We start from the raw sequence: 14,447 nt of genomic DNA, 5'->3' as shown, positions 1-14,447 counted from the left end.
TGATTTCAGTGGGCATGCGTACAAGTGGCTAAATATGTATTTTTTAGAGATGTTACCGATCAATCGGCAATGGATCGGATCGGGCCGATCAAAGCATGATCGGCGATAATCGGTGGTTTAGATCAAAAGGTAAATTCACCGATCCGATCCGATCGGTGCATCTGATCAACCAGCTGTTTAGTATGCCCACTTGAGGCCATTTTGGGGTATTGATTTCCACAGTGCTGAAGGAATAATTTGTTACTGCTATGATAATAAATACATAGTAATGCTGGTAAATAACTATAAGGCAAATATATAAATGAATTCATGAGTGAATGAATTAAATAAAGTTAAAACATTAACATTTAGAAAATATAAATAATAACTTGATCGGATCGGTGATTGATCGGGATCGGGTGATCAAACTTTTGTGATCGGTGCTCGGTGATCGGTTCCAAAAAACCTGATCGGACCATCCCTAGTATTTTTAGACACAATAAGCCAGCAATTTCTTTGTTACTATTTACACCAGCCCCCATAAGTCACATCTGCACCTAAAAGATTGTAGTTCATCTTGGGAATGGGCTTATTGTGTCTAAAAATACATATTTAGCCACTTGCATGCAATGCATGCAAATCTAAATAGTTAAAATCACTAAAATGATAGAATGAAGTAAATGAAAACATTTTAACGCTCATCTTTTCTAATCTAAAATATGAACCCTTGTTGTAGAAAATCAAAGTTGTCCTTTAAGGGGAGATCTCCACCGGCCGTCTCCGTAGATAATCATGTGATTGAAATAGATTTAAGCCATGGAGTAAAATGGCCATTAGGTCCAATTTAGAAGAGAAGTGTCGACAAGGCTGACCCTGGAAACAACAGAGCCACTGTCCAGGGAGCTGCACTGGCTGCCAGACAGCCCTTTTGCATTGCCCTGAGATGGAAAAGAGTAATCTGAAAATGGTCTTATTAAATAAAAAATAAAAATAAAAATAAAATCTTTCAAAGCCTTTTTGGTCTCAGTGAGCGGTGAATGCTTATTTCATACAATCTGACCTGTCAAGGCTGGTTAGTTAGATATATTTTCCAGAGGAAACGGCTTCCAGCGCTCAATGTATTAAGCAATGCGAGGTAGTGCAATATTGGGCTTGGGTGTGACATAAATTAAACACGCTGCAGAATATTTGGGAGAAAGTAAAAAGGGAGTCTGTTCAATTCACTGCTCATGGTCAAACTGAATAATGGTGCATGGGTGACCTCTAGTGGTGGAAGACTGAAGTACAGGGCTCTTCTTGCACATTTATAACTGGACTAGCCCTTACCCGTTCAAAGATATGAGCTCCGAAATGATGTGCAGTGTGTGGGTTATGGGATGTGCACTGTGCACACAGTATATGAGGGATGGAAAGTAACTTTAACTGGTGCTTGCATGCTAATATGTAGGAGCATCAATGTAAGAAATACCCGTTCCATTTAACGGCTACAGAGATACTGTGTACCAATCTGCATGATTTTTTGACAACATCTGTAACAGGGCCAGAACCCCCCCCCCCCCGCCCGCCTGCACACACACACACACTCCCCCCCCCCCCCCCCCCCCCCCCCCGGTGTGTGTGTGTGGGTTTGTGTGTGATTGTGCATGGCCTGAACAACAGCGCCCCTCCCTTAACATGTGTGGTCACAAAAGGTACTGTAGGCTAAATAGATATAGATACAGCATAAAAATGCTAATATACAGCATACGATTTGTGAAAGTGACAAACGGGCTTCACAGTTATGTCAGGTGTGTTCATATGCTAATGGTGATGCGATTTCAGATCAATTGCTCCAGCCACCGAGGAGAAACGCTGTGACAGACACTCACTCACTCACTCACTCACTCACTCAGACAGACAGACATTCGCAAAATTATAGTATAGATGTTCACAATATTGGTCACTTGGGTGAAATCATTGCACCGAGATGAGAGATCATATTTCTCAGCAAATATCTCAACATTTTGAACAACACATCTATACAACACCTGACAGAAATGCAGACACATACAGGTAGATACAACAAAAGGTATGTAACGCAAATATTCTCGGTGCCATGGCATTGGCCAGAAATCTCATTGTTCCTACATCCCATTAGTCAGAATCTGGTGATGTTAACCTGGTGAAAAATACTATGCCTAAACCTAAACCTAACCCTAACCTCAGTAAAACTATGCCTAAACCTAACCCAAACCTCAGTAAAACTATGCCTAAACCTAACCATAAAACCTAACTAAATTCGGACTAATGAGATGTAGGACTTATTAGATTTCGGCAGTCCCTAATATTTTCCCCACACTTCCAAAACGTGGAAATGACCAACTTCTCAACCAACTTAATCTGTGCAAGATAGTGAATGACACAGGGACTGTGACATAATGCAGAAAAGCAGTGAAAGCTGTTATTCACTATTTTCAGTCTGGAGCACAATAAGTCGTGCTTCATTGTCTGCGGTGGCTTCCTTATGTCCCCATGGTCTGCAACACTCCCCCGCTGGTTATGGAAATGATGACAGTTATTTTCAACACTTTAGCACTGTGCTCCGTGTCCTCTGACCACAGGAGGTAAAAATCCTAAGCTTTCCTCATCATCAATTTTGATTAAGAAATAAAGGGTACATGCAGCGCACGAAAAAATAGGCATAGCGGGTATTGAAGGCAAAACAAACCTACCAGTGGGCTTAATCAACTGAATAAAATGAAGGTTTTTCATGACAAACAAGAGCGTAACTGAAGCACGCTAAGCTTCCCTGTAGTGAAAGCAGTGTTGATTTTGTCGACTAAAACTATGTCGAAAAATGTTTGTCGACTGCGTTTATTTTCACTGACGAAAACTAAATAAAAACTAAGCTGTGATGACTAAAACTAAGGCTAAATATATTGACAATTTCGTCAACAAAACGTTGACTAAAACTAGACTAGACTAAAACGTTAGGGAGAGACTAGTGGAGAGAGTCATTTTATGTTTGGTTGCACTCAGGTGTTGTGTGCTGAAAATAGCCGATCTACAAGCTCACACCGCGTTGTGAGCTTGTAGATCTGCTATTTTCAGCACACAACCAAGTGTAAAATCAGTTATTACGATGCCATCAAGGCCTGCCAAAATACATTTCAGTTGACTAAATCAACTGTAGATTTAGTCACCTAAAATCTTATGATGTTTAGTCGACTAAAATTTGAATAAAACTAATACTTTTCAGGTGACTAAATTATGACTAAAACTAATTGACATTTTTATTCAAAGACTATGACTAAAACTAAATCAAAGATTTCTGTCAAAAACACCACTGAGTGAAAGCAAGTCATCTTCCTACCCAGGCAGTTGTAGAGGCCCTGGCTGATCCAGGCCAGGATGGCCAAGGTGATTAGATCACCAAAACTGGCAGCGATGGGTGTAGCAACGTTGTCCGGGTTGATGCCCGTCTTCTTGGAGCCTACAATCACACCCACCATGATGATACCTGTACGTGGCCAGGGACAAGGGACAAAGACGTCAAAAAATAAAGATAACTGTAATCTTTTCGTTTTGGTGGTTTAACATACTGTATGTCATCATCACATGCATTAAAACACTGACATTAAAAAGGTAGGGTAAGTGGTTTTCTTTGGTTAAAATAAGTGTTAAATAGCTCTAAAAAAATCACCACTCCTGAGTGAAATGTCTGGGGCTAAAGTCTGGTGCAACGCAAATGTCCTGGACCTGGTGAGAGCAGGAGTGGACATGGTGAGACGTAGGAGGGGCCTGGACAGGAGTAAATCCACAGAGCCTAGTCCTTCCAAGCGCCAGACTTCTTTCCCTAGTCTTGGCAGAGTAGTTCTGGAGTGGTGGAGTGAATGGTCCTGTCTTTCCCTAATGGGACTGATCGTGGGTAACTACTGGGACGTAAGTCGGGACTTGATCAACCCCGGCTGGGTCACCCAGGTGAGGGGTATGATGTTGCGAGACCCGAAATCCCGATGAGCTTGGGCTACATCACTGAGGATACGTCCCAGGTGCATCGATGCGATGTTTTTTCGTTATATTCTGATTGCTATAGCCAGTATAGAGTGTTTGTTCAATAAAACGAGTCTCCATGTACTGTATCTCCAGTATCTACACTTTCCCAGCCTCCCAGAAATAGCTGTGCGGTGGTTTAGCCGGGGAATTTCTATTATTTCAGGAATATAACTTATGATCTGAGACAGCATTCATTTTACAAGACCACCAGAGAGACCCAACTAACATGTCTATCGTTTCACTGAAAAGGCGTCTGTGATTTTGTACTCACGCCGTTAAAGCTTCATTGGCCTGCACTAGGGGATTTTAGTGAAAACATCCTTCCCACGACGCACTCCGTGTGCGCGATCTGTGCACATCGATATAAGCGCACGGCATGTTCTTTATATGCACATTGCACACTCCATGTCAACTTTTTTCTGAATGAAAATACGACCTACAGAGGCTGAGATGTTGCTCCTGTTTATAATGAAAACAGCTACCGTGACCTGGAAAGCGATCAAGCATTTCGGGTTTAGCCGCTGACACACTGATCATTTGGAAGAAGAAGAAGAAGAGAGGAAGATCTTTTTTTGCGATAATTATCTTTTTTCTTTTTTTTTTTTTATTACAAAATCCGGGGGATTCCGGCGGCGGCTGACTGATCCTACCAAGGAATTTCGATAGATTACGGTTGGGCTGGGAAAGTGTTAACTGCCATAATCAAATCAATGTTATTTACCCGATTTCTGATTGCTCCGTGCAGGCGTGCGCGCTGTGCGTGCCCATTGTGCGCGCGGCCGCTCCCGTTCACGGCCGCCCCACGTGTCTTCTTTCACGCGGAGAAGAGAAAATACAACCGCGGCGCTCCATGAGTCAGATATAGTCCATAGAAAAGGCGTCAGTTTTGACCAAACGAGCGATGTGGGAAAACAAACGGAGAAAAAGCCATTTTACTGCAGCCAGATAGAATGGATGTGAACGAGGAAAGTGGAAGCCGGGCAGCAGCGGCTTTCGCGAGGCATCATGGGCAGCTATCGGTTACCATGGTAACCAGTTAACACGTCCCTGGATGTGATAATGGGCCGTGGGGCTCCACAGGGGGGTAATCCTTATCACGTTCCTGGACGTTTTAGGCAGCCCAAGTGTTAAACAGAAAATGTTCAGGTTGGGATACAAATGTTACCCCATAAGGATAGAAAATTACGATTTAAACGGGTGAAATTGGAACTGATGATGACACAAATAAATGAGGACAAAATTGGAACTGGAACAATATAAAAATTAAGCTGATAAATGTGTACCCTCTCCTGATTGGCTGACATATTGTCACCTATCTGAAACACTCTATAGCAATGATTATAATCAGATTATAGTGCTTTTATCTTTTCACAAAAACAACATCACTGACCCTACAGTACCTTTAGCAAGAGTACTCACGATCTAGATTCTAGATGTACAGGGGTTCCCAAACGTTTTTGTCTCAGGGCAGTGAGGGCACCCCATAAATATTTTTTTAATCCGAGGCACCCCTACATTATAATTTTCACTTCCAGCACCTTATATTGATAGCATATGGTCGTTGTCGGGTGGAAACCTTGTATGTCCAAAACCTCACCAATTAAATGTACTAAACGAGTGAAAACAGCCGATCTACAAGCACACAACGCCTCGCCTCGCTGTGTGCTTGTAGATCGGCTGTTTTCACTAGTTTCGTGCGACAGTCTTGTATGATGAAGCAGTGCTTTGTTTTACCAAAAGACGTACACATTTGAAACTTGGAGATATGAGGTTTCTGCCCGACAGTGACAATATTTTAGTGATTATGTTGCAAGGAAAACATTGAGATAATAGCCACTTCGGTTAGAACTGACTGAAAATAACTTGGTACTTCAAGTTTAAAATGATACTAAATAAGTGTCCAAATAAATTCCAAATATTATCAAATTATCTCGCAGCACCCCTGTCACCCACTTTGAAAACCCCTGTTCTAGAATATGTTTTGTTTTCTTTAGCACCCAACATGACGGCTGAAGATGCATATTAATAATCTTCTGCGACAAACCAGCGTGGGGTTGTTACTCAACGGCTTACACAATATTATTATCTTATCTACTGTACTTGGTATTGTGATACTCTCTGGTTTGATGTGTGAGCAGACTGAGCACGCGTGCATGTGCATGAGTATTTGTAAGGTTGTGCGTGTACGTGTGCGTACAAAAGGCCATCCTCTCAACAGGGATGTCATCTTAACAGTTAGGTGCTTGTCAGCATTGTTGTTGTGCGTGTGTCTGCATGCATGTCTACAATACATGCAATACATGCTTTAACTATTGAAAAATAGCAGATCTACAGTGCCGCGCTGCGAGCTTGTAGATCTGGCATTTTTGAAAAATCTTGAAAATGTGTGCAAGTCTTTGAATATCTTTGACCCGACTTCTAAATCCTTCCTCTAAATCAGTCGTTCTCAAACTTTTTCATGTCAAGGACCCCCAAAATTACATTTATTTGGCCGCAGACGCCTCCCCCCCCCCCATCTCAAAATATGTTGTTCCAGGGACCCCCCAGAAGCAGAGATTTGAGTTACAAAAGTTTGCTTTTTTTTTTAAATATTGAAAACCTTTTCACAATTTTTCAAAAATAGCTGCGAGCGGCACTCAGTGCCGCGCTGTGAGCTTGTAGATCTGCTATTTTTCAATAGTTAAAGCATTCAATAATTCTAGTCCTAAAATGGGTAAATTTATGCTCAGCGAAGCGACACGTGTCGCATGCCAAAGCTTGTTGATCTGCTATTTTCGGTACACAACACTGTTATATGATGAAGTACTTATTGAGCGTGTGTGTGTGTGTGTGTGTGTGTGTGTGTGTGTGTGTGTGTGTGTGTGTGTGTGTGTGTGTGTGTGTGTGTGTGTGTGTGTGCTCGTACCCTGCAGTAGGGAGGCTATGAAGGCCGTGGCCACGCTGCTGGAGCAGAGTAACACGGCGTGGCTCATCTGGAACTTGCCCTCTGGGATCCAACCCAGAATGACGGCTGCCACTGCTGCCAGGAAGCCCACTACTGTGGCCTGCACCTGCACCCATAAAACAGGGCAAACAAAACCAAAAGGTTACACCGAAACAGAGAGGAGGATGTTACATGACAGAGAGAGAGAATGGCAGATAGACAAATAACACTAATACTCAGATTAGGGCTGTCACAATTATTACATAATCGTCTAATCGCAATTATTTTACATAATTGCGATTATTTTTCATAATCGTCATAATCGTGAATGTTGAAAATGTTTCATATTCATATCTTTTTAAAGTAAAAAATAGTGGAAATAGCAGATCTACAAGCTCACAACGCGTCGCATCGCGACACGTTGTGAGCTTGTAGATCGGCTATTTCCACTATCAATGTTAATTTTTAAGTAGAAAGTTGTCGAATATGTCCATAATTTCTTTGTATATTTAGGTTATGTGTCATATCTGCCATGTGCAACTTCAAAGCCTAAAAGCCAAACAGAAATGTAATTATCAACGACAAAAACACAATTAAATCGTTAATCGCAATTATTTGAGTGACAATTAATCATCATGTAAAATGTCATATCGTGACAGCCCTAACTCAGATTAAGGTCAAGACAGGGAGAAATGCATTCATTCAGAAATAGGTACATAAGTTACCTAACTTTATAACCCCGACTGTACACTTCCTCTTGTGAGCCCATATTGCATAACTCATTATGCAATCTCTCAGGAGGAGAAAGTATACAGTATTCATTCATATACAGCAGGTGTCTTCAACAGGGGGTCCGGGACCTCTTGGGGGTCCTCAGAGTTACAACAGGGGGTCCTCCAAATCTTTGTGTGATAAAAAAAACTTTTTTTTTCTCCTTTTTTACTTGAACCTTAGTGTCCATATTCTGAGAACTTTAGCCAAAAATAGCAGATCTACAAGCTCACAACGCCTCACGCTGCGAGGCGTTGTGAGCTTGTAGATCGGCTATTTTCGGCAAAGAGCTTTGGTATAGAGGGGGAAAAGAGCACACTAAGCACAGAGTGAAAGGTCACGTTGTCTTAAGTATTGACGGTTCAAGTGGTTAAATATCTGAAAACACAAATGGACATGAATCCAAAATACACTGATGATTGTGCTGTCAAACGATTAAACTATATGGAATCTGGGGGTCCCTGCTTCATCTCTCTATAAGGGGTCCTTGGCCTGAAAACGTTGAAGACCCCTGATATACAGTACATAATCGTATAATGTAGTCGTGTTGACTCGTGTATATTGAAATAACATCTCCCCAAACGTCTATTGTTCATGACACGTATTCATCATTGATCTCATCGGGGGTCCAGCCATCGGGTAGATAATTACCAGAACCTGTTCAGAACGACTCTGTTCAACGCGGAGACACACTGTTTGCGTTCCCTATCCCTCACAGATACGAGATCAGAGGGAGATCGATGGAACGACCCAATGAATGATAGTGCGAGGACGCCCTGCCGCAAAGTGATTACCTGCTTGAGTGCCAGGTTTCCTATGATGAGGTTCCACTTCTCTATGGGAGAGTCCATCTTGCCCACGTTCACCTGTGTTGGGGGACAAAGCGGAATCAGCAGTGCACAAAGCATTATTTTATACTTTAGCTATTGAAAAATAGCAGATCTACAAGCTCACAGCGTGGCACTCCTGCGAGCTTGTAGGTCTGCTATTTTTGAGAAGTCGTGAAAATGCGTGCAAATCTTTGAATAAATGTATTTTTTTAAGCGAACATTTTGTAACTCAAATTTTGCTTCTGGGGGAGGGGGGTCCCTGGAACTAAATATTTTGAGATGGGTGTCTGTTAGCCAAATACATATCATTTTGGCGGGTCCTTCACGTGAAAAAGTTTGAGCACCACTGACAAAAAACCTTAGAGGGATTTGAAATATTCAAAGACTATTCACGATTTTTCAAAAATGGCAGATCTACAAGCTCGCAGTGCCGCGCTGTGAGCTTGTATATCTGCTATGTTTCAACAGTTAAAGCATAAGCACAATAGTTCTCCCGCTATGAAGAACATTCATGGGGGGCCTGTAGTGAATCCTTGTACCCAGGGCCCAGAATTTGGTGCGACACCCCTGTCCACGCTCTCACCCAATGGCCATTCTCTATCATCAACAACACAGAATTCGACATTGGGCTGTGTGGAGTGGACCATCACAGCTGGATTATAACCACTTGAACCAGTCCCTATTTTGGGCATATCATAAAAGGTGAACATTTGGCAAAAATAGCATAACTACAAGCTCACAGCACGCTGCATTGCGACGCAAGCTTGTAGATCGGCTATTTTCGGCACTGGCTCATGAGTTAGAGTGGCCGCTTGGCGGTTCAATCCCGGGCTCCGCCAGAGTTAAGCGCCATTCCCACTGGCACGATAACTAAGATAACTATATCATTCACCATTTTCTTATAGTATTGGTGTGAACACTGCCTTCCACTTGGCTTAGAACCATTTTTAAACTATATTTTCTATAGTTATAATTATAGTGCTCAGTGTGAATGGCTCTTTAGTGTCAAAGATGCTGAAGCCCTAATTGCTACCGGTGAGCATGCATGGCTTCCTCCGCCATCGTGTATGAATGTGTGTGTGAATGGGTGAATGTAATGCACAATCGCACCTTGGATAAAAGGCGCTAAATAAATGCACAGGTTTTTTTTTTTAAGATATTTGGGGAAATTGAGAGGAAAAATATAGACCCCTTGGGGTACCCCAGTCAACAGGCTTTAAGTGGTTATCTGCATACACTGTGACTTATGGAACATCGTACATTTCGCCCAATATTTGTTTGACTTACAGTAGAAGCTGCCTAAGCACTGCAGCACACATCGTTTTATTTATTTTTCAGCAAGAGTGTGAGGGTGAACTGAAGGCACCATTTCTGCTAGTGAGTTGCTTGCTTGCATTTGGGAAAGAGTGCTTTGAGGATAGGGAGGGAAACATAAACCCGCACTGACTGAGCTGCCCTGTCCATATTGACACAATAACGAATGAATGTGGAGCCGGTCTGTGAGAAGCCAACAGAGACAAACAAAGAGGGAATTATGTTGCATCAGCCCCCTTTTCTGCAGCACACTATCTCAGCAGCACAGCAAGAGAATGATAAAGAGTCGGACTGAGAAGGTGAACATAGGAGAAGCTCTGCTAAAATATGCCATGTTGTTGACGTGGTGGTGCACAAGTTCAGGATTTAGCCCTCCATTTGAAAAGGCATAATTATTAACCCGTTTAACCCTGTCGTGAATATTTTGGGCATGTCATTATAGGTGACATTTTTCAAAAAATGTTCAACAATTTACCAAAATGTAAAAAAAAAAAAAAAAAAAAAAAAAAAAAAAAAAAGAATATAGCCACCCTCAATGCAGCGTATTGCAAAACATTGTGAGCTTGTATATTACCTCACACTGCCTCACAGGCTCACAGCTAGTTTTACTGAGGTTAAGATTAGGAATAATGTTACTGTACTGTTTTGTATAATGTATAATGTTCAAAATAGTAAAATGCAAAGAAGTTTAGGGATAAGTGGCAGGGCATGGAAGAATATATATCTCAATATCTCTCAACAAGTGAGACGTCTGGGTGGTACAGGCCGGGGTAAAGTTCCTAGCCCCAACCGTGGAGACAGGGATTCGAATCTACCACAGTGGCTCTGGCTTGGCTTGACTTTAAAAGTTTTGCAGGTGGGGGGGAATAAAATAATAATAACGAACGAAAAATAATCTCAACAAGAGAAGGGGTGTGAACAGACTAGAGTAGATACAGCTGAAGAAGTAATGCTGGTCACTGGAATGGGGTCAGTGTTCCATGTTCCTGCTACAGGTGTTATACAACCCCCCCACCCCCACCCACGGTCTCGTTTTCACCTGACAAAGAAGCTGGTGCGTAACGCTGTAATGATAGGTTGGTAACGCCGTGTCACAGAAAGACATGACCTCAGCGCTAAGAGGACAACAACAGGGGCTTACGAGACCAGACACACACACACACACACACACACACACACACACACACACACACACACACACACACACACACACACACACACACACACACACACACACACACACACACACACACACACACACACACACACACACACACACACACACACACACACACACACACAGTGTGTCTGACGTCTTGTTTGCCACCCGCAGAAGCACACGGGCCACATGTGCACGTCATGTTATATTTTAGGTCAGTGACATCGCAAAAAAGGGCTGACTGGAGCAGAAGGTGCGCAAAAAAACAGAAAAGTGTACATGAACAGTTTTAATAACACTTATTATAAATGTGTCAGCGTCATGCTGACTGTTTGAGACAAGTGTGTGTTTTTTTTCCATGTGAAGTTTTTTCAAACTGTACATATCGTCACTGTCAGGCAGAAACCTCACCTCCAAGTTTCAAATTTGTAAATTGTTTTTCACCAAGTAAAGCCCTGCTTCATCATACAAGGCTGTCGCACAAAACTAGTGAAAACAGCCGATCTACGAGCACATTGCAGATCTGCTGTTTTCACTTAGAAAACGAACAGTCTTGGACATACAAGGTTTCCACCCGTCAACGACGATATGCATGTACAGTGTGTGTGTGTGTGTGTGTGTGTGTGTGTGTGTGTGTGTGTGTGTGTGTGTGTGTCACGCTCTGTGGTCATGACTGGTGTGTTTTTCTCTCACCGCTGTAGACAGTCTGGAGGCCAGAGTCATCTCCAGGTTCCCCTTCAGTCCCAGCAGGGCAGGAACCAGAATGAAGATCTCTGTGATGTATCTGAAAGCCTCCCAGTGCTGCGAGGGACAGTAGAAGATGAGACATTTTGTGAACGTCCCACTAGGGATGGGACGATATGAAAATGTCATATCACGATTATTGTGACGAATAAAAATTGCGATTTACGATATTATCGCGATAATCAAAATCCATTATCCTGGGGCGGAACATTGGCCAAAAAATAGCAGATCTACGCGTCGCCTTGCGAGCTTGTAGATCGGCTACTTTTATAGATTTGATAGATTGAAAAAAGACTGTATCAAGTACGTATATTATAAGTACCTTTTACCAATTCTAGAGGGTTTAAGTGGTACCGGATATGCAGCTCGGCAAATAAAAGGTGAACTGATCCCAGTGCATGACGGAGGATGATATCACGATAAATTAAATCTCCACAATACGATTATCGTGAGTTCTTTTTATCACAATAAACGATAATATCGCTTATCGTCCCATCCCTACGTCCCACATTAAAAATGGTAGTCCATCAGCTAGAAACGCTGTGTCAATTCTACTGCTTGATGGTTCATGATCAGACTATATAAACAACATGAAACACAATCGAACAGTCACTGAACAGTTGCTTGGTGAACAGTGAACTTCCAACTTAATTTTCACATCACAGGTTTACAGGTGTATTATGAAATTGTGAAATTATTTTTTGTACAAGCTCCCAAAGTTCTGCCGTAGAGTTTCAAGAAAAAAGTTAGAAGGGTAAAGAATAGAGAAAGAAAGAAAGCAATGCCCCAGGAAGCATGCAGATTTTAAACATTGCTTACTACTTAATTCTACGGGGACTACGACTAAGGCACTATTCATAATATGCAGAGATCTGTTCTGTGGGATAGACAGTACAGTACTAATAAAAATGCTCTGTTCTTGACCCTAGTATGACATCAATACACAACAGGCACAAAAGCACAACAATAATTGAATATTTAGCTATGGAATATTGCCAAAATAAGAACAAGCCTAACAAGTGAAAATAAAATCAGAACTGTGTGTGTTGGCTACAGAGAAAAGTGACCACTGACCACGCAAGATCTTATCAACTTGTATGAAGCCACAACTTAAGCTCAAGGATGGATATTTCACCCTTTGGTGACTGCTACCTCAACCCTGGCAGAATATGTTACGTGAAGTGCCTGGTCTGCTTATTCCTGAGTCACCCCTCCCTGGTGTGAAAACGCTTACGGGAGAGTAAGTTAAAACATAGAGCTCAAATCTCACCTGCACCACATCCAGCACCATCCCGGCTGACACAGTGCCAAACCCGGCTAGCAGGAAGGGCAACAGGATCTGGAGCGCCATGGCCAGCCATGACTCCTTGGGCAAGATACGGGCAGTAGCAGAAGAAGAAGATCCCTGGCCTTCCTGCTCGCCCACCTCCTCCTCCTCATCGGCCTCCTCTCCGGACAGCCTTCCCTCGGGGAGCATGGGCTCGGTCTCAGAGTAGCGTCCGTCGCTGCAGTCCGATAAGGTCAGAGACGACCGGGCGGCACGATCCAAGTGGCGACGGCCCTCTGCGTGAGGTGCGTCTGGGCGGTAGCCGTTCTGGTGTGGCCCCGCCTCAGGTTTGGCCCCCAGGTCCACCATGGCCAGCCTCTCCTCCTGGTGGAGCTTAGTGTACCCAGTAGGAACCATGGTCTGGAACAGGGAGGTGATTCGCCCAGAGGAGACAGGCTTGAGGGAGAGACCGTTCCACCCACCGCCCGCTCCGCTCATACGCACAGTCAGGCTAGTGCCAAGGGACTTCCCTATTGTGCCCCCTAGTGTGCGGATGCTCATTATGTGTCCTCCCGAGGCTGCGATGTCTCATCTCTCATCCTCCATCCAGTCTGGACAGTGTGAAGAAGTGGTAAGAACGACGAGCTATGCCTCATGAAGAAGAACGCCAGCCATCTTCACCATCATCATCTGAACCTTGTCTGCCAGACGGACATAAGAGATGTAAAGACCATCAAGTAGAATGTACACTGTTATTACTTAGGCGCCATCTCTAAAGAAGAAATAATTCAAATAACTGAGAATCAAGGCTATAGTAATGGGCAGTTAAACTGATTTGGAAGATCATTTGGAGACTTGGCATTTGGAGGAATTGGGTTAGCAATGTTATGCCTATGGCAAGATTTCATATCCAAGGTATAAAGAGCTGCACATGAGTTCTTTTTTTGTGGAGTTAGCCATTCCTGAAGCTACAGCCAGGTCTCATAAACACTACCAGCTAGCAGCTACCATTGCTAAAACCATGATTTCCCTAAAGCAGTGAGTGTGATAGTATTATTCTATTTGTTGTGGTTAAGACATATCAAAATGGTATTTTGATACCATCTGTAGTGGAAAACTTATAAACATTATACAGATAGGCCTCCATGCATGTCAGTCTGTCTCATTGTACCATGTCATATGGCAGAGGTCTTCAACAGGGGGTCTTTGTGCGATAGAAACCTTTTTTCTCCTTTTGTATATTAACCACTTGAACCCTAACATCCATATTTTGAGATCTTTAGCTTTGGTGTAGAGGGGGAAAAGAGCAGACTAAGTACAGAGTAAAAGATCAAGTTTAATAGGTAATGATGGCTCAAATATTTGAAAACACAAATTGACATGAATCCAAAATAGACTGATGATTGTGCTGTCAAACCATGAAAC

At 42.7% G+C, this 14,447-nt stretch overlaps 1 protein-coding gene across 1 annotated transcript in view; it reads right to left on the bottom strand.

The window, feature by feature from the left end:
• slc41a2b (solute carrier family 41 member 2b) overlaps positions 1 to 14,447 on the bottom strand; it is a 46,254-nt gene that overhangs the window by 31,332 nt on the left and 475 nt on the right. The window contains exons 2-6 of the mRNA XM_080754751.1: positions 13,026 to 13,723; positions 11,705 to 11,812; positions 8,503 to 8,574; positions 6,920 to 7,064; positions 3,332 to 3,478 (exon numbers count right to left, since the gene is read on the bottom strand). Of these exons, the coding sequence (XP_080610877.1) occupies positions 3,332 to 3,478; positions 6,920 to 7,064; positions 8,503 to 8,574; positions 11,705 to 11,812; positions 13,026 to 13,583 (1,030 nt within the window). The 5' untranslated portion in view covers positions 13,584 to 13,723. The remainder of the gene's footprint in view (positions 1 to 3,331; positions 3,479 to 6,919; positions 7,065 to 8,502; positions 8,575 to 11,704; positions 11,813 to 13,025; positions 13,724 to 14,447) is intronic.

Source organism: Nannobrachium achirus, assembly GCF_963921795.1.
Source record: "Nannobrachium achirus genome assembly, chromosome: 23".
Taxonomy (NCBI): domain Eukaryota; kingdom Metazoa; phylum Chordata; class Actinopteri; order Myctophiformes; family Myctophidae; genus Nannobrachium; species Nannobrachium achirus.
Note: the sequence above shows the minus strand (reverse complement) of the source record. Positions and strands in the feature narration are given on the sequence as shown.